General features: G+C 37.2%; 1 protein-coding gene across 2 annotated transcripts in view; it reads right to left on the bottom strand.

Moving 5' to 3' along the window:
* Nucleotides 1-621: 621 nt before the first annotated feature.
* Nucleotides 622-20,455, bottom strand: part of plppr1 (phospholipid phosphatase related 1) — a 36,948-nt gene continuing 17,114 nt past the window's right edge. Inside the window, exons 3-8 of one of the 2 annotated variants that reach the window (XM_077497885.1) lie at nucleotides 18,710-18,898; nucleotides 11,072-11,204; nucleotides 7,959-8,209; nucleotides 6,056-6,232; nucleotides 3,409-3,540; nucleotides 622-868 (exon numbers count right to left, since the gene is read on the bottom strand). In XM_077497885.1, coding sequence (XP_077354011.1) covers nucleotides 824-868; nucleotides 3,409-3,540; nucleotides 6,056-6,232; nucleotides 7,959-8,209; nucleotides 11,072-11,204; nucleotides 18,710-18,898 — 927 coding nt within the window. In that variant the 3' untranslated portion in view covers nucleotides 622-823. Of the gene's footprint in view, nucleotides 869-1,565; nucleotides 3,044-3,408; nucleotides 3,541-6,055; nucleotides 6,233-7,958; nucleotides 8,210-11,071; nucleotides 11,205-18,709; nucleotides 18,899-20,455 lie in introns of those variants that run through there. The other variant, XM_077497886.1, reaches the window with a different exon arrangement.

The following is a 20,455-nucleotide window of genomic DNA, read 5'->3' as shown; positions in this document are numbered from 1 at the left end:
TGCATTGCGTCTCGCAACACGGGTACACAAGGAAAATAAAGTCAACGTTTGTTTGCTAACAACCCAAGTCAACAATTTGTTTGAAGTATACTATACCGGATTGTCTTCCTTCAATGTCTTGTTCCTCTGTGCAACATGCCATTAAGTCCAACTCTATTAGCACTTCCCCTCAGGCTGCGAATTGGCCAACAAATTCCCACGCGACTACACATTCCTCCTGCCAATATTTTCTGTTTCCCATTTATTTCAATCAAGCTAGCAATCTATGACCCTTAGGACCCGTGCAGCCAATAGAAACTCTCCTCTCTGAAGTAACGTACACCAAACATTTAATTAGTAGTCTAAACAGACACTCAAAGGAGATCTTACACTTACCCATTATGAAATTATCATTAGTTTAATGTTTGTTTGTTTTTATGAATGGAAGGGTTTTGGTTGCAGCTTTGGTTTTATTCTCTGGGATGTGACGCAAAACCCATTGCAAGAGAAATGCCAATTATTAAAATACTCCTCTTACAGTTGGCACAGTTCAAATGTTTCATTGTTAAATTTGGTAATAATGTGAAACACTTAAAAAAAAATAATTCCCTATAATTAGTAAGAAAAAAAAACAGACCACAGTGTTGCTACCGACTATTTAATTTGAGAACAAACCAATAAAATAAAATATATGCAGCATTTGAAATGAAGAGTTCTTTTGAACCATATCATAAAATACAATTATAATCACAATGTTAAAGAGTATAATTCAAATCATGAATATTTATAAAACATCTTGACTTCTCTCTTCATGCTGGGCGTTTTCTTCCAATAGGAAATGGAGTCACAACATTGCATCACAATCCACTGGTGGGTGGGGGAGGGATACCTCAAGGAGGAAAAGTGAAGTGGTCATTAGCCTGGTTCATATTTTTTTTCAAAGGGCTAGTCAGACCTTATAGTAAGTCATTTACTCTCCATAAAAAAACAAAAGAAAAAAACATGGTTCTACAGTACACAGACTGGGATTTCATTTTGGAGCGGTCTGGCACAGGCTAGCCCAGCAGAACCTCTCTAAAAAAGAATTTCCTATTAACAAAACAATGAATCCAGATACATATACAGTAGATGGTTGAGGATGAACATTCAAGGTGACCTCTGGCTTCCAAAAAATGACAATATTCAAAATATGAATGTTTGATTCAATACATGTCCAAGCCAATGATTCTCAAAGTGTAGTACATCATCATTCGTGGTTTCTTCTTTTGGTACCCCAAAATAAAAAAAATCACTAAATTAAATAAGAAAAAAACATTTAAAACATGAAATTCAAACATACATGTGTACTAAATATTAAAGTGTGTTTTTGTTTTTTAGTTAACTTAGATGCAATACATTTTTAGGTGATTCCCCCCAATAATTAAGTTCAGTATCAGTGGCCAAAACAGTGCACAATGCTCACAGTGGCTTATAATAATAAATCTACATTTTTATATACATATATATATATATATATATATATATATATATATATATATATATATATATATATATATATATATATATATATATATTGATGTTTGTCATTATGGTGTTAATTGAAGAGTTAATCATTTTTAAACGTGATATTTTGTGGGGGTTTGAGGAACACTGTCCTGGGTAAAAAAAAAGACAATAAATAAAATATTATCAATGTTCCAACAACATTTAACTGAATGTGAATTTTACATTCACTCATGTGTAACTCTTGATCCTTGTGATATTTTGAAGAAAGCACTTTACATGTTATTAAGACATATGGCAAATGTTTTAAATTTAAAGTAAAAAGTAAGGAGTACTGATACCAGGCTTATCGGGCCGATACCCAGCCTAATTTTAAAAAGTATCGGTACTCACAGCGGTTTTTTACTAACAGGATTTAGAAATGAAAAGAATGGACAACTGCCATTAATTTCATGCAATTTTAAGAAAAAAAAGATGCTATATTGGTATACATGGATTATCTGTCATTGTTTTTTATTTTTTTTATTTTATGTATCAGAAGTACTAGTGGTATCGGTGACAAAGAGTTAATTACTCAAACCAGTGTCATTCTGATAAAAGTGGTATCAAACATCCTTATTAAAAAGCCTCAATTTAATGTGTCATTTAAACTTTGTTAGTTTTTTACTCCGGATGTTCGATGGCACATTTTTTTAGACCAGTACGAGTACTCAAGTCTTGAGTAGTCACCGATACAAAATACCGATACCACTAGTAAATAAAGTTCTCCCAAAAACAATGACAGATAATCATCTCATTAACATTTCATATCATTTGTTGAGTTTTGACTGTGAAATTGACAAATTTTAGGGGACACCTTGTATGTTCATAAGCTGAAAATACAGCACTGTGTGAATATGTCTGACTGATACCAAAACATATCGACATTTACAGCAGGCAAACAGGTCCAAAAGGATCGTAATAGTACAGATTAACAAAAATCTTTACAAAATTCGACCTAACGCGGTCAATTCATATACAGCCATAATAAAAAGAACGATTCTATCTTCTTCTTTTTTTTCTGTACAAATGACAAACATCACAGAATGACAACATCAACATTGCTTGTTTTCCATAGCACATTTTCAGACTGAGTGGGGGACGGGACGTGGTGAACGGAGGGAAGTCACCTGACAGGATGTGATGCAACACGGAGGTGTGCAAGTGGAACACTGTCAGGGTGGGTTCAACAGCAATCGCTCATACAAAATGTGCAAAACACCATCCTCAAACTAAAAACCTCGGAGGAACGTAAATGCCCCATGTTGCAATGAGTTGATATGAAGAAAACAATCTGTGCTTGAGTTTGTTTTGTAATTCGGATGGCCATTACAAACATGGTGGATTCCGTCCCTCCCCCGGGGGTGAACTAGACAGATATATCAGTGTTTGGTTTTGGTAAGCAATCGAAGCCACGTGACATGCGTCCTTGTCATTGTGTCTGGAAGTGCTGCGGAGACGCAAACGTGACCCGGTGCTGCCCCCTTAGTCATGTGACCTCCGTCATTGATGCCGAGTGGTTCTGAAAATGGACGGGGGGGGTGAGACGGAGAAAGATTTCAGGGAATCGGGGAGAGTGTGGAAAAGGGGGAAGGGTGGGGGTGCGGTGAATGGAAAGAGGAAAACATCGTCAGGCGAGTGTCAGGAGTGCTCCAGGTGAGCTTCTGTTAGTGTTTTCTTGAGGGAGACGAGGACAAGGTACATGCAAACACTCATGCCTGTGCTTTGTTGATGAGTCATTTGTAAAGAAAGAAAGTAAAGCACTTTCTGTCTGACACTAAACGATGGCAAATTGCAGTGCACTTCAATGGAAACTGTATCCAGAAAGAGCCCGAAAGCCTTCAGGGAATTCTGCCAATTATCAAAAACAATATGTTAAGGTTGTACCTGTGCACTGAGGGTCTCCAGAGGACTCTCCACGCGAGGGAAAGTCATCAAGGGGAGGCCACGGTAATCTTCGCTCTTCTGTTTGGTTGCCGCACCGTGGACACCTTTGAAGTTGTTCACCACGCACACACCCTGTAGCGTTGGCACACGCGCAAGTCGGCGATAATGTTAGTTAGTGTGGAGATCAACGCTGTTATAGTACTCTGGTTATGGCATTCCAAATATCATCATTCTAATATCACGTCAAATATCATATTACACTACACATTATTTTATGATCAGTTACTCTTAGATATTATGTGCACAATATCGCTGCAATGTCTGCAGCAGTTAATGTGCCATATTCCCTATCCAAGTTTTTAATTATGGATAAATAAAGTTGAATTGAGAGAGAGAAAACTTGGTGAAGAAAGAATTTACCTTTTGTTTTGTTTTTACATGTGTATTGGAATTCTGATAAGAAAACAAGGAACCACCTTTGCTCCCCGATAAGATACGAAAATGGATGTTTGGCTACATGTGAACAAGAAAACAAATACTTTATAAACCCATGCAAGGTTGGTGGGGTGAATCCAAACACTGTGTTTAATATTAAATCCTGATGGTCCCTTTGTGGTTTTGACAGCTTGTATCTGATCCTGTGCAAGAAACCTCATTTTAAGTAAACCATCCAAACACTGTCTTGTTTTAAACCTCCCAAATAAAGTGAGAGGCAATCTTAGTTCCAATTTTGGGTTTCCTGTCATCCAGGCTCAGCTGGATTGTTTGTTTCGCAGCAACATGGAAAATCCAATTTAACATCTTCAAATATTTTGTGCAGACTAAGATAAGAAATTGTCGTCTGCATATTCCCGAAAACTAAATTGATACAGGATCCTCTCAAACTCTGTCTATTATAACAACAAACGGACTCTACTTTGAACCGTCAGTCCTTGGGCAGTCAGTGGGCAGTCGAACAAGTTGGAATTTGCCCCAACGTTACGGAAAATGTGATGGTCAAACAAAACTCAAGGGACTGTACTAAACCAAGAAGGATTAAAAAAAAACAAAAACAAAAAACACCGCTCTTCATGAACTAAACTCCCTCACTCTCATCTTCCACTCGGACCATCTATCGATTTTTAAATGCTATTCCAGTTCAGGGTCACTAGTGAGATGAGCCCTTTGATTGAAATGTTGAACTTCGCCATGGTAGCCGTCTGGTCTCTTGTTCCAAGTCGAAAAGACTTGTGGAAAGAGAAAACTTTGTGTATCTCAGGATTTTATTGTGGAGGAATTATTGGATGGGTGCCTTGAGATCTATCCAGCTAGCTATCTAGAGATCAAGTTACCTAGTTAGCTAGCTAGCTAGCTAGCGTTCAAATTATCTATCTATCTAGCTAATTTGCTATCACGTTATCTAGCTAGCTAGCTAGCTAGTGATCTAGTTATCTAGCTAGCTAGCTAGTGATCTAGTTATCTAGCTAGCTAGGTAGTTTGCTATCACGTTATCTATCTATCTAGCTAGTTTGCTATCATGTTATCTAGCTAGTTTGCTATTACGTTATCTCTCTATCTAGCTAGTTTACTATCATGTTATCTATATATCTAGCTAGTTTGCTATCACGTTATCTATCTATCTAGCTAGTTTGCTATCATGTTATCTCTCTATCTAGCTAGTTTACTATCACGTTATCTCTCTATCTAGCTAGTTTACTATCACGTTATCTATCTATCTAGCTAGTTTGCTATCACGTTATCTATCTAGCTAGCTAGTTTACTATCACGTTATCTCTCTATAGTTTACTATCACGTTATCTATCTATCTAGCTAGTTTGCTATCACGTTATCTATCTAGCTAGCTAGTTTGCTATCACGTTATCTATCTATCTATCTATCTAGCTAGCTAGTGATCAAATTATCTATCTATCTATCTATCTATCTATCTATCTATCTATCTATCTATCTATCTATCTATCTAAAGATGGCCTTAAAATCATCAGTAGTTTGACCATGTTCACCACGTCTGGACAAAAGAGCAGAAATTGGACAAGGAAGTTCCCATCCCTTTCCTTGCCTCCTAAAGCAATGAGTTGGACATCAACAGCTTCAAATTCTTTGTGATTAACTGCAAGTGCAGACTTGAATTGACAGCAGCCCCGTGCAAGCTCCCCATGAGGCAAATCAGCCTGATAGTTTTTGCAGGAACTTGCTGACAGACGGACAAAGAAACAGACGGATGTGGGTTAAAACCTTGGCAAAGAGAACAGTCCAATCCCTTGATTAAAATGATGCTCTGTGCCAGTAGGGCTCCCGTACCGCTATAGTGTCGTCAGTCTTCCCTCTATGTCTTTTCCTCTTCTTCTCTCTTTTCTCTCCTGACATTTGAGGACCCAACAGCAATTACACCTAATGAACCCCTTGAGATTGTGGAATAAATTGTTTTTGATTTGGGGGGGAGAGGGATGTCCCGACATTTCCCTTCTTTGTCAGCAGATACACCACCTCAACCTAAAACAATGACTGTGATCTGTCTAGCATTCAAAACATAGATGATACCAAGTTCAAACATGACAAAATCAGCATCCTCGCACTCTGAATGTATCATTTAGTCATTTGGGAGCTAGATAATTACAAAAAAGAAAACACACATTCACAGCTTCCTCACCAGAAAAAGTGCAACCGCTGATCCCAGAATGAATCCAGCCACCACATCTGAACAGTGGTTTCGATACTCTGAGACCCGGTTGAGTCCGGTGAGGAAGGCTGAACAGAGAGTGCCCAGACACAGTACGGGCTTGGCCAAGCGGCTGGACTTGGTCTTGATGGTACTGGTGATGTACATCTGGAAAAGTAAGATAGCGTTGTTTAGACTTTAAATTGTTACTTTATCTGTGATACGAGACAGTTCTACTTAGAACACCTGTGAAGGGAGTTGAATATTTAACCATTTATATGGATGGTTTTGGCTCAATGGCCACCACTGATTATAGAACACCTAATTACTGTGTTTAAACCCAACTAAAGCAACCGCACCAGGGGGGAAACAAATGAATGAATGCAAGTGTGGAGGTATCAATTTACATACATCATACTAACCGGGATGCTTTCAAAAATGTTTCAGTGAGTTTTGGCCTTTCGTCGGCACACAAAAACTGTTATTTGTCCATAAAATGGGACTTTTGGAAAATGTGTCATCTATTTTGATGTATTTAAACTAGGAGTGTCAAAATTAACGCAGTAATTTTGACACACCTAGTTAATTTAAAGTTCCTTTAACGCAACAAAAAATTTTAATGTGCGATTAAAGACCGCCCCTTACTTGGAAAGCCTGTACTAGGGGAATTTCATTCGCAACGCAGCAGACACGTCCATAGCAAAATTTAGCTGTCATAAACATAATAATAATAATGCATATATTTGTGGAGACTGGAGTCAAATTTTTAAAATGTGCAGAATTTCACAAGTTGCTTCGTTAAAGATTAGGTAGCTTGTAATGTGAAAAGAAAAATGCACTGACCTGTCACTGTCTTACAAATGCAAAAGTATGCCATCTAGTGGCAGAAAAATGTCCTCAACACAAATCAATATCATACTAGTTTTTTACAGTACAGTATATCTTTTTAATTTTAACTAAATTTTATGAATTATTATGAAATTATTGCATCAATGACTCAACGGTGCAGTCATATTTCTATTAGTTTAACATTTTATTTCCCACTTTTATACAAACAAGAGTATGAAATCTTGGGGGGAAAATTTTTATTGTACATTTAGAACAGATATAAAATATGTGATTAATCGTGAGTTAACTATTGAAGTCATGCGATTAAAAAATGTAATCACCTGACACCACTAATTTAAACTGTGATTAACAATAGAACATATCTAATGACACTATCATATTATGTGTACTGATTTGATTTTGTAAAAAAGAAAAAAACTTTTATTGCCCATCAAGGAATTAGGGTTGTAAAATGCCGACAAATTGGTTTTCATGTATCCAGTTTTTTCCCCCTGCTTAAAATCTCCTTTGTGTGCGGCCTTAGACCTTTTTACCTCAGAGCTAGAAAATGTTTTTGTTTTTTTGTTTTTTACAAAAGTCCCCTTTGGACTTGGTCTTTTTTGAAAAGTGTTGACCAAGGCAAGCAGTTTGCTCGTATGGTTTGTTATTCGCACAAGTCAGCAGCTTAATTCACATTTCCAGATGTGACCAAGGCCATGTTTTGGAGTGAGACACTTTTTCAACAGTGTTTCAAGGATGTATTGCTCGACTCACAACAACAAACACCTCTGTGGATTATTGCTTCTGTTTATTAAAACACACACACACACTTCAATTCCACTTTCATGTTGCAGCAGCTGAAAAACATTTTGGTAAGTGAGACTACAAATAGATGTTTTTTCCCCAAAAGCCCTACCTGTGCTACTATGGAACAATATTGGAGGGGAAAAAACAAGATGGCTCCCTTAAAAATACTTCTGTGTAATACGTTGTATCTTTAATCCTCTGAAGATTCCGTAATGAAGATTACATGACATGATAGTAAATAATACCGAAAATGTCTCACCGTCAGATAAACAGCCGAGTAAACGCTCAGCGAGGCGTCTTTGGACGGGAAAGAGCGGCGGGCGTTCCCGACGATGACGGGATTTCCGGTGCAGATGTTGCTGTTAGTGATAAACTGGTGGTTCAAACGGCACTCGGTGCCGGTGTAGTTGGGTTTGCACACTGACAGAAAGTAGGGCGAGAGGCCACCCGTGACCACCTGGCCCGCGTTGACGAAGATGTCTGTGGCGAAGAGGCCAAATGCAAACACACCTGCAGACGCGTGAAGAATAACAATTGTGAATGAACGTTCCATTGCAAACAAAGCAGAAATGCACCGCGCGGCATTATGTAATGATAGGTTTGACAGTTTAGTGTGAAATTGGGCTATGCGCTCTGTGCCAAAATCATCATTTACACTGCACAAAACGCCACTATTTCAACACCTTTATTTAATTAAAGTAATAACCTGGATGATATACACTCAAATAAATGTAGTTTACGCCAACTGGCTGCGGTACGGTGATGTAACCGAAAGCCTGTGGCCCACGGATGAAAGCCTTTTTCATTTGCTGTTATTACAACACTGGACGAGTGTGTAAATAAATGCTTATTAGTTTACTGCTAATGAAAACGAAACAACTGTGTCATAATCTCAATAAAGCCTTCAACTGGCAAGTGAGTGGCTGTAATTATGAAGTTTGCAGCGATGTAGAGCATAGAATGCTGACATTTATCAAAAGGCTATGAAATCATTATTAGAATATTTTAAAACAGTGCAGAAGCAGTGATTCCCTCTTGTGGCTCCCGTATGTGAACCAAAAGCTCTGCAATATACTTTGCTAATTATTTTGGGGACATATATTTATATTCTAGACCGCTAATCATTGAGTTAGTTTGTGGATTGGAAGTTTTGAATCTGATCAATTGGCTATAACATGTGGAGTCCCTCAAGGGTCAATCCTCTGACTCATTTTATTCAGTCGGAGGAAAGCTATTATCAGCAAATTTTGCTGCGCGAACGTCCACTCCTGATTGGTGGGCTGATTTCATGCTTGTCCATGGTTGGCTGCTGTCCTCTATGGAAAAACTTCAGACCATTTCTTTCACGGATTACGTCACCATCGGAAGCAAATTAACAACTGGATGAGTCAAAATTTTCTTCAGCTAAATCAAAACAAAATTGACGTAATTGTGTTTGGCAATAAAGAAAAGTCAAGTCAGAGGTTTAATGTTAGTAAACAGTTTTTAGTACTGTAACGCTGTAAGACTAAGTCCAAAATCTTGGGGTGCTGAGCAGTGTTGACAACTTGGTGACTTTCTTGCTAAATTTGGCAACTTTCCAAAGCCTCTTTCCAACTTTTTTCTGACAAAAGTGACTATCGACGAATCTAGCAACATTTTTATTGTGTTATTTTGAGTTTTTACTTTTTGCCTCTCCCACCTTATTCCTTTCTCCTACAGCGTCCATTACTGTTACATACAAAGTGTATTATGCAAATTAGGCAATGACATCATTTAGTGACTTCTAGCAACTTTTAAGACGGCTAATAGCTACTTTCTTTCTACTTTCTGGGGAGTTGACTTTCAGAAAATTATTGAGTTGACATGCCTTTTAAAATATATTTGCATGTAATTTAAAGACATTTTGTGAAAAAAATTGGTTTAATTTATTATACAAAACTCATAATTAAAGAAATAATAATAATAGTACAAAATAATGTTACAAATCTCAAGACAACTGTACTTTCTTTGCACTTTTTTGGTCATGAAACAGACATAAGCTAAATGTGTGTTGCAATTGAACTGCAAGAAGAAGCCAAGCGTACTTTAGTGAACAATTTCCAAAGAAGGCTTGTAAAAGGCAGTCATTAAACGTATTTATTTAGTTTCCTGCTGGCATCTCTTGCATCGCGTTCATCACGGCATCGACTGGCTTGGCGCCATTGTAGAGAAATGACCCATCTCGTCATGTATCATGTCACGCAAAGGTCATGGTGACTTTACTTGCTTGATCGCCGTGCTTATTGAAATATTGCTTGACTAATGTTAATTGTAAAACATGTTTTAGAGGCAATAATATTTGTTAAACTTTCACATTCTGTTGACAGTGACAAATGTTTTTCAGGGCATGTGCTGTGTAAATGGTTGATTAGAGACTTTAAATAAATGTGTAAATAATGCCACAAAAGATGCATTAGAGAAGGGGTGTCCAAACTTTTTCATTTGAGGTCCACATACAGAAAATCAGAAGGACGCAAGGGCCACATAATGTTATGAAGAGAAATTGTGTTTAGTCCTAAAAATTGTACAAATAATTTATTTGTGCTTTTGCATATTTAGAAAAATGCTACAGTATATAAACCAATTTATTTGTAACATGGGAGTAGGGATATTATAGTTTTGGAATTTTTCATTTTAGTTTTTATTTTGCTTTGAGTTTTGTTTTTTTAAATTTAGTTAGTTTTAATTCGTTTTCAGGGTGGTTCTGTTTTTTTTAAGTAGTTTTAGTTCTTTTGTTTTAGTTTAGTTAGTTTCAGTATTATTTTTTATATTATTATTATTTTTTTTTTTTTTTTTTTTTTTGTGTGTGTATTACTTGTGCGCAATATTTTAAAAAACACCATGGGCACAACATTATTATTCCGGTTTATATCAAATTAAATGTACTAAAAATCACATTTAAAATTATCCCCAAAGGCTCATATATTAAATTAATTACCAAAGACTAAAACAAAAGGACATTTTTCCTATAATTATAGTGAGTTTTATTTTAGTTAGTTTTGTAAACATAAAATGAAGTTTCAGTTAGTTTTCTTTTTTTAAAAAGCATCTTCGTTTTTATTTTATTTCGTTAACGAAATTGTTGTTTTGAATTTTAGTTTTTTCGTTAGTTTTAGTTAACTAAAATAAACTTTAATAGCACCTGTGTTTTTCAACACCTTCTCTTCTTACTTTGACCATCTCCAAACATTTTTGTTTTTATTTTATTTGAACTGAGTTAAATGCCATTTTTAGCATATGTCGCGGGCCACTAAAAAATGGACGGTGGGCCGCAAATGGCCGTAGTTTGGACACCCCTGCATTCGAGCTACAAAAATGAATAGGTTTGACCCGGTATACAAACAACTTTACCTATGAAGCGTATGACACGACGAATAAGAGGGTTGAGGTAACAACAGTCGCCAGTTACGATGGTCTTCTCCTGGGCCAAGAGAGATTCTCGAGTCGATTTCATGGCGTACATGGACACCTCCCCGACGAAAATCTAGAAACGCACAAAGAAGACAGACGTGTTATAATAAGGAAGAGAGATAACATTGAGCGTGTGGGTGGCTCTTGTGTACACAAGCACTGTTTGGTAATGCAGTCTTTGCTCGGCTCTATTACAGTGGTGACATTTCATTACCTCTGATGGAAAAACTGCTGCTGGACACACTAAATGAAATTCCTACAGTGAGGCAGGCTGCAGAGCGTGTTTGTGTTCATAACAGACTTTCCCTTGACCCTCACAATGTCCTTCATAAATGTTATTTTCTTGAACGCAACCTCCTCTGAGCAACTTTATCCGCATGTTTCTTAGTTGTATGATACAGATAAAAATATGACCATAATCCTGACTGAGTTATTTTTTTTATTTTTTTTTCTCACGCAAATCTGATCGAATGGCCATTACATGTGGCGTCCCTCAAGGGTCTGTTCTCAAACCCCATTTGTTCAGTTTGTATATGTTACCTTTAGTTCAACTCCCACCAAGGAGAGTCTGGTTCAACAAAATGGGGAAAAAGAGGGCATATTCTTACCAAATCAATTGTGTATCAAACTAAACTGCCGCTATAGTAAATGAACTACTTATGTGCACACAGGCACACACACGATGGTTGATGCTCATCTATAAGGCCCTCATTGGTCTAGTGCTGCTCTGATTAGGTTGTTTTCTCCTAGGAGCAGCGAGCTAATACACCCTACAGTCAATTTTCGGTCTGAAGTGGGTAAAAGAGCAATTAGTCTGCTCCAACCACTTGCTGCAAACAGAGCTGAAACAGATCTTGTTTCATTTGTAACTTAATGCTCAATTTTAAAGTGCATGACTTTTTGTTACTTTAATTAACTACTAATTGTATTCACAACTCATGCACTTTATTTATTTAAAACCATTTTATGTACTGTTTATATTTGTGATGTGGTTTAGGTTAAAATGAATGACTATGTAATTGTCTATTTATAGATATTTATAATCAAAAAAGCATTTCTTTTTGGAGGAAATGAAAATGAAGGTGCAGAGCCATGATTAATACCAATAACATGCATAATCTTGCTCCAAGCAATTTCATATTATTTATAAATTGTAGTTTAGAACAAAATCATAAATTTCTGTTAAGTGGTGATAAGCAAATTTAGTGGTGGTCAGCAGCCCTGTGGCCCATGTTGAACTAGAACCAAAACAAGAGAAATATGTATGGGGTTTTTTTTTTTATGTATTTTTTTAGGGTCATTAATTGGACCTTGACAATTAGCAAAGAGTGAAGGAAGCAATTTTTGCTTATTAGCTTTATACTCTACAATAAAGTGAAATTATGTTTTATAGTTTAGTTTTTTTTTAGTTTTTTTTTTAGAACTGTCAAACAATTATTTTTGTAATCATTTTAATCACATCTTAGAACTTTCATTAATCACGATTAATTAAAAAGGCTTATCAACATTTTTTTTGCCCGCCAAATTTAAAGATTTAAAGAGCACCTGTTATGTGTTAATTTTTTAGACATTTAATATTATGAGGACGTCTTCAAAAATTGTGTACCCACTACACATGCTCATCCTCCTCTTTTTCTAATCAGTTAATTACTTGTAATTTAAAATGAAAAAAAATGACTCAGATAGTTTGACATGAACACATACAGTATTCTGCATGTCATGCAAACATTTATTAAATGCTTTCCTTTAATGCATGTAGTTATGTTTATTTAACGTAACCATCTGCTGTCAGCTAAAGGATCATCTGCAGTCAAAATTAATAGTGTGATTAATCTGTGTTAATACATGATTAATGCGATATTTTTTGTAATTAATTAACTAGTTAACGCTTTAACTTTAACAGCAATAGTGTTGTTTTTTTTGTTTTATTTGCAAATCATTAGCATAGCAACTTGTTGTTGTTGTGGGCCGCTAAAAAATGGATGGCGGGCCACAAATGGTCCCCGGGCCATAGTTTGGACACACCCGACATACACTACTTTGGTGTAGGCATGAATTCAGACTGCAAACACCTCACAGTACAATTATGGATATTAAGGCAGTGAACGTTGTCTAAAAAAAAAAATCTAAAAAAAAATACTGACTTGTAGGCCTTGAACAGGTTCACATCCCATCTAGAGTCATCATCATGAAGCAGGATAAATCTTCAAATGGATTATGCCTGACGACATGCAGCTATGAAATGCATCCTGGCATTAACGTAGACTGTAATCGTCTTACACATCCCGAATACACCTAAAAAGCATTCATCCTAAATAAAGAAAAATGTGCCTGAACAAATTTTGCGTGGCACACAGAATTAGACGTTGTGAATCATGCACATTCTTCCACTCACTTTGCTTGGCAGGAAACAAAAAGAGCAGGTTCATGTGTCTTAATAACACTGGCAGAGTAATTAATGGAAGCGCAGGATCGCAATACCCTTCAAGGTCCATAAAACGCTTCACCTGTGACATTAAAATGACGGATTGCAACTGCCCACCATATTCAGGCCGAGTCTTTTTGTGCATATCGTCTTATTCAACATGTCGACGCCCCTGCAGGAAAACCATAACTGATGATTGTTGCCTTTCCTTTCATATGGTGCTGCCAAAAGTGACCACCAAACGAATCAACTGAAACTGTTTGGAGTAGCATTCATTGGGATTTTGTTTATCGCATGTATCATCCTTCACTAGTATTAAAGTCTGTGCAGGGCTGCAGCGAGCTGGCTTCTCAAAACCAGAAGTGGAATGCAATTCAAAATGATAAAGGCATAAAATCATTTTGCTATCTGCTGATGCAACCAATCAATTCCCTGCTATATTTGTTTTCTTGCACTGCCGCATTTTTGCTTCATCTTGTCATCTCACAAGATAATGCCCACACTGTGAAACAAATATGTCTCCCTTCAAGGAAGAAACAAATAACTCAATACATAAATCAGTTATGCAGTGTGGCTCTTATTTCGCTCTTTCGTTTTACAGTTTTAGACTTTCGTCTTTCAGTCTTCAGTCAGCGCCGTTTACAACTGGAAAACCACAACATCTAACGTGTTTGTCATGTGTACCATCATTTCCTATATGGATTCACTTGGAAAATACACTTAATTTATCTGGCTTGTGATTCATTACCACAACAGTAGTAATATTGAACAGGTACACCCCTCACATTTCTGCAAATATTTAATTATATATTTAACTCGCAACCAGTCCAGGGTGTCCCCCGCCTACTGCCCAGAGCCAGCTGAGATAGGCGCCAGCAGCCCCTGCGACCCTTGTGAGGAATAAGCGGTCAAGAAAATGGATGGATGGATGGATATTTAACTCATTTGCTCCCAAAAACGTATAAATACGTTCTATTTTAAATATTACCATGCTCCCAAAGACGTATTTATATGTTTGTTTGTTTTTAATGCTAGAACATACAGAAGGCTTTGATGCAGCCTATGAACTAAAGATAATGTTAATGGCAATGATAGTTATTACAAAAACAGCCAGCAGATAACAGCAGAGTATAAGAGATCAACCAGGGCTGTGTTGCAACAAGCTGTTTTCCCTACAGTTCCAAATAGATTTGTTAATAACGATGAAACTTAGCTATATTTTAATGTTAATTGCTGCAAAACGGAAACAGATAGAAATTGTACTTTTTTCACGATGAAAGAAGAGACTTCAATCTTTCTTTTATAGCAATTGAATACAAATACTCCTGACTGTGAGACGTGCTAACCACTGTTACACTGTGCTGCTCTCTGTGATCCGTCTAGTTTTAAATGAAAACAAACTGAGAGACACAAGCCACTTTTTCAATCTGATGGGCTTTTCAAAGTTCTAATTTCTCTTCCAATGCCAATTGTGACCACACATTCATTCATTACACCTTATGAAACTATTCAAATTGAAATAGATTTTTGGTTATATGCAGTAATAGATCAAATAGATGAACAGAATTGGTATGACTCTAATTCAGCGTAATGTCACACCACTAGTTTGAAGTTAGAAGAATAGAAATTTGCTTTGATTTTCATGACATTTCAAGGGAAATTCTATACTGGGTTATATAAATATTGCTTTAAAATTATCTGTCATTGTTTTTGGGGAGGATTTTTTTTTTTTTTTTTAATTTATCAGTACTTGTTATCGGTGACTACTCAAAAAAAGTGTTATCTAACCTCCCAAATTCTCGAAACAATACAGTGGGGCTTCTCCCCTCAGACAAGAGACGATGGAGAACATTCCGCATAAATTACAGGCTGTTTGCTAATTGGCTAACATCCCGGCCTTGCCGTCATTAATTCTGATTGGCTGCTTGTGTGGTTTATGACGCGTGAGAAGAGGAGCGATGTGCAGAGTCAACTGGAACACCTGACAAAGCACTCTCAGAGGGCACAATTAAGAAGTGGAGAAAATACATGTGTACAAGGTAAAACAGGAAGTGATGAGTAGTGTTAAACCAAACTCCAGCGGCTGACGCAGCACTCCTCACGGGTGTGAAGCGTGATCAGGGACGAGCAGCTAAAAGGATTTATAAGGTTATAAATAGGATGCTATGCAAATATTCACACCAAAAATTAAATTAGGGGGAGAGGAAATAAGTAATCCAATTCCATCAGGGAGAAATGCTAAATATACCATCCGATTGGGGGCATCCAGCCAGTGTGGAAGGCCGTCAAGTGATGAGCACATATATGCACTCTTCACTAATCAGCAGGAATTAACATCGTCTGTGGTTAAACAGTGAAATGCATGATGCTAGAAAAAAAAAAAAAAAAAAAAAAAAGTCTAATTAGAACATATAGTTTATCACCAACTGGTTCAGCGTCCTAGACAATCATCATGGAGCAACACTGACATCTACTGGCAGACCCTTGTCACTTCTTTTTAAAGCATTTTGGAGCACGTGGCAAATTAGTTTCATCCTAAAATCATTAAATTGCGTGAGGCTGTTTGAGAGAAGTTTCTGCACTGACATTTTTGTCCAATTGGCAATTAAAAGATACAAATCTCAAATAATTCAATCAACAAGCAGCAAACTCCATTCAAGTTCAAGTATTGGAATGTCTCCCCCAAGATCGAGTGTGTTTTGTAAGACTCATGATGCTTTTTGACTTTACACTTCAAATCAATTTTTTGTCACGTCTGCACACGGAAAGCAATAAAAATCATGATTGGATCGCATTTCGTCTGATAAATGTGTAAGTGTGACTAACTGCATCCGCCAGGTGGCATTAATACCAGTTTAACGCTGCCTAATTGTGTGTAGCTTGCAGCAGAGTGAAACAAAGTGGCAGTAAAGATGACAACAAGTTCTCAATTGTAGCAATTTGAGCGTTCGTAATAATGGTCAGTCTGACATGTCATCCAGAGATTGTCATTCGTTACAAGACGTTAATTTGTAATTACAGCGATGCTGTCATCATACGTGATGTCATGCAGCACAAAATCTCATTTAGTGTCAAAGATTGTTTTGCTTTGGCATTTTTTTTTTTCAATGCATGTTTTTGTCCAAAAAAAAAACAAACATTTCAGTGCCTTGGTAGTACATGACAAACAGCAGACACGACTGAGGAGAAGTGTTGGTTTTGTTCAGTGATATTCAGCACAGTTAGTGGTTTTACTTTGACATTGTACATTAATTACATCAGTGGGTTATTTTGTATTTACATAGCAGTTCATGTTAAAAACTGAAATTTGTGGGATACATCAGTTAATTACACATCATTTATCCCTAAAGTTGTTTCTACCAGATAGGTTAACTTGTAGTTTATAGTGAGAACTGAGTGAAGGTTAAAACTGGCGTTAGCGCCTCGCGTTAGCCGCTAACTAGATAGCTGCTGCGTTTGTGATCTAAAGGTCAGGTGTTTGACATTGTACATTAATTATCAGTGGTTTATTTTGTTATTGTTGAACAATTCATGTTACAAACAATTTGTAGGATAGACTTCAGCAGATTATTATTATTATTATTTTATTATTATTATTATTATCTTTTTTTAAATAAAAATATTTTCTACCCTTTGAGGTCTTGCGATAAAGGGCATTATAAATAAAATGTATTATCCATCCACCTTAACCGCTTACTCCTCACACGGGTCGCGGGAGTGCTGGAGCCTATCCCAGCTGGCTTTGGGCAGTAGGCAGGGTACACCCTTAACTGGTTGCCAGCCAATCGCAGGGCACACAGAGACGAACAACCATCCACACTCACAAGCACACCTAGGGACAATTCAGAGCGTTCAATTAACCTGCCACGCATGTCTTTGGAATGTGGGAGGAGACCGGAGTACCCGGAGAAGACCCACGCGGGCATGGGGAGAACATGCAAACTCCATCCTGGAAGGCCGAAGCCCGGACTCGATCTTGCATCCTCAGTACTGGGAGGCGGACATGCTAACCACTCAGGCACTGTGCCGCCAAAATGTATTATTATTATTATTATTATTATTATTATTATTATTATTATTATTATTATTATTATTATTATCATTATTAATATTATTGTTGTTGTTGTTGTTGTTATTATTATTATTTTACACCTCATTTCTCGCCAGCTATTTGAATGTTAGGTGCAGAATGACACAAATGTTTATTTATTTATGTATTTATTTAATTATTTATTATATTATATTTAGTGTTGTTCCGATACCGTTTTTTGGCACCCAATACCGATACTGATACCCAGCTTTGCAGTATCGGCCGATACCGATACCATACTGATACTTAATTTTTTTTTTTCCCTCAACATGAAAAAGCTGTCCTGCCATTGGTTCAGAGTATTCAAGGACCAATAGGATATCTTATATCGACATGCAGTGAGCATGTCACATATCAGTGAATGTCGTACATGAGCAAAACACAAGATGCTGCATCCAAAATCCTATATTAGCGTTGGAATAATTGGTATCGGCATGTTACTTGTGAGTAGTCACCGATACCGATACCACTGTTTTAATGCAGTATCAGCACCTTTGGCGATACCAGTATCGGTATCGGAACAACACTAATTATATTTATATCTTGTATTGTATTGTTGTACTGTATGTGTGACAATAAGGAATCTTAAGGCACAAATGTCAGTCAATTAGATACTAATTTTGGAGTATGCTCCTCTTCTTAGTGCAGTTTTTCGAGCTGATGGTTTTATTGTCATCTACTGTACACATTATTGCACCAGTTTTGAAACACCAACCGTGTTCACATACATGACATGGAGGAGTTTTCTGGATGTCATATTCAAGAAGACTATTTTTGTATTGAAAGGTGCTTCTGGTTATGCGACCCTCAGAACACCTGATCTATGGGAGACCGAAACCCAGTGCTGTAAGCTTTTACACAGTTTGCTGTCAACTGACAGCAGAGGGCACCGTTTCATCCACTGTCCGCCCACTTTTGGGCTCGTTTTGGAATAAAAGATACACTCATTATGAGCGTATGGTGATGAGTGCTATACAAAATGGTTGGATAAAAGACATGTGGGAAACCGAACAGTGCTTAGCACTGAGCAAAAACTTCCAGGCAATGAAACTGTTTTACTCACAATCGCGGTTGGAGCAGCAGCCACCACACAGTACAAGATGAGGGGGGGTACAAAGCTGGCCTCCTCCGTCCCGGGGTACGGTTTCATCAGCTCGGCGTCATTGCAGAAGAAGCCCTGCACGTGCACGCTGAAAAGGTCCGTGCACTCCATATAGTAGGCCAGCAACACCGTGCCGGACATGATGACCAGCTGGAAGAAGAACATGTTGGAGTGAGATGAGGAGGACTTTAAGAATCTTTCATAATTCCCGTTCTAAAAAGTTAATTCCCTTAAAACTGCATCCAACCATTGCGTCCCCTCGACTGTGCTTGTATAGCAGCTTTTAACACAAAACATGCACATAAACAGTCTCTCTTGCTCACTCTCTCTCTTTCTCTCTCTCCTCCTACTGCACCCCCTCATCCTGTTTTATCTCTCCAACATGAAGCTTTTGTCTCTGCTCTTTTACCCCACTCTTTCCACAATCAGCTTGCAGGCATGTTTGCTTCTTTTTATAAAGTATGGTATATTTAGTCTGCGATGACGAACCGAGGCTAACAATGCAAAATGTAAGGCGTATCGAAGCGTTTTTAAGTGGCTCTGTGAATATCCTCCATATTTTGTATTATTCACCGCTAATGCACCAAGATTGCAGGCAACCTTCTGGCAATCTGTTGCGGTTTGGGATATCAAAGGAGTGTGATGAGACGAGTTTGCGCTTGCAAGCTAAGGACTTGGTCAAAATAGAAGATCCTAATATTATAATATACAAAGAGTTTGAGAGAAATATGAGGTTTTTATTTTATTTTATTTTAATGGGAAAGCGACAATTATAGAAAGAAAAATACACCATTAATGCTTACTTTTTGGTGAGCTATCCTTTTAAGAGACACTGTATGACAAAAACCAAGAAAGGTAGACAAGACTTAAATACTGTACACATCTGATCACAGCTTCACTTGTGCTTATATAAAGCCTTTGATACTGTAACGCGAAGATACAATTTTATAAGGTATGTTCTGTTTTGCTGGCAAAGTAGATGCAATACCGAGTGCTAACATTTGGTGGCGCCAATTTACTGCTGAAGGATCTTCACAGCTTCAATAAAGGACAAATCTAATGTGTTTCAACGGAGATGTTTGACAGATTTATCCAAGCATCTGTAGTGTTTTGGATTAATATTATTTTTTTTAATGAATGAATGAATGAATGAATGAATGAATACTATAGTATGACTTCTCTACAGTATAAGGTCTGTGTACTTTCCAAATGAATACATCTGCATTGGAGCCTAAACAGCTTCTCAAAGATTGTTAATCTATTGACTGTAATATTGCTGTTTCATACTTTAGGATTTATATCGTGTTGTGTGAACCAGACTGGACAAAATAACCAGCAGGGTGCAGACTGAGAAAACAAGGCAGCAAGCATGATGCTTTGGCAAGTATACTCGTCCGCCAGATGGCCATTTTGATACAGTGTGTGTTTCTGTGTGGTGTGTGTGTGTGTGCGGTTGTTTAGTTAATTTCATATGCAATTGTAAAAACCACCTTGTGGTATCCATCCGCCCAGCCGTTTGATACAGTATGGCATTGCAAGAGATAATCAAGTAAAAAAAAAATAAAACAATCTTTTCAGTAATATGTTCTAGGCTACTCCATTAGTCCAAACACGACATTCTTAATGAGGTTGTGAAAAATTAGGTGGCAAGCCTCTGTCAACTGAAAATTACATCACAGTAAATTGGCCTAGAGCAACCAATCACGG

This window comes from Festucalex cinctus, chromosome 15 (genome assembly GCF_051991245.1).
Source record: "Festucalex cinctus isolate MCC-2025b chromosome 15, RoL_Fcin_1.0, whole genome shotgun sequence".
NCBI classification, from domain to species: Eukaryota; Metazoa; Chordata; class Actinopteri; order Syngnathiformes; family Syngnathidae; genus Festucalex; species Festucalex cinctus.
This window is presented reverse-complemented; position numbering and strand designations above follow the sequence as displayed.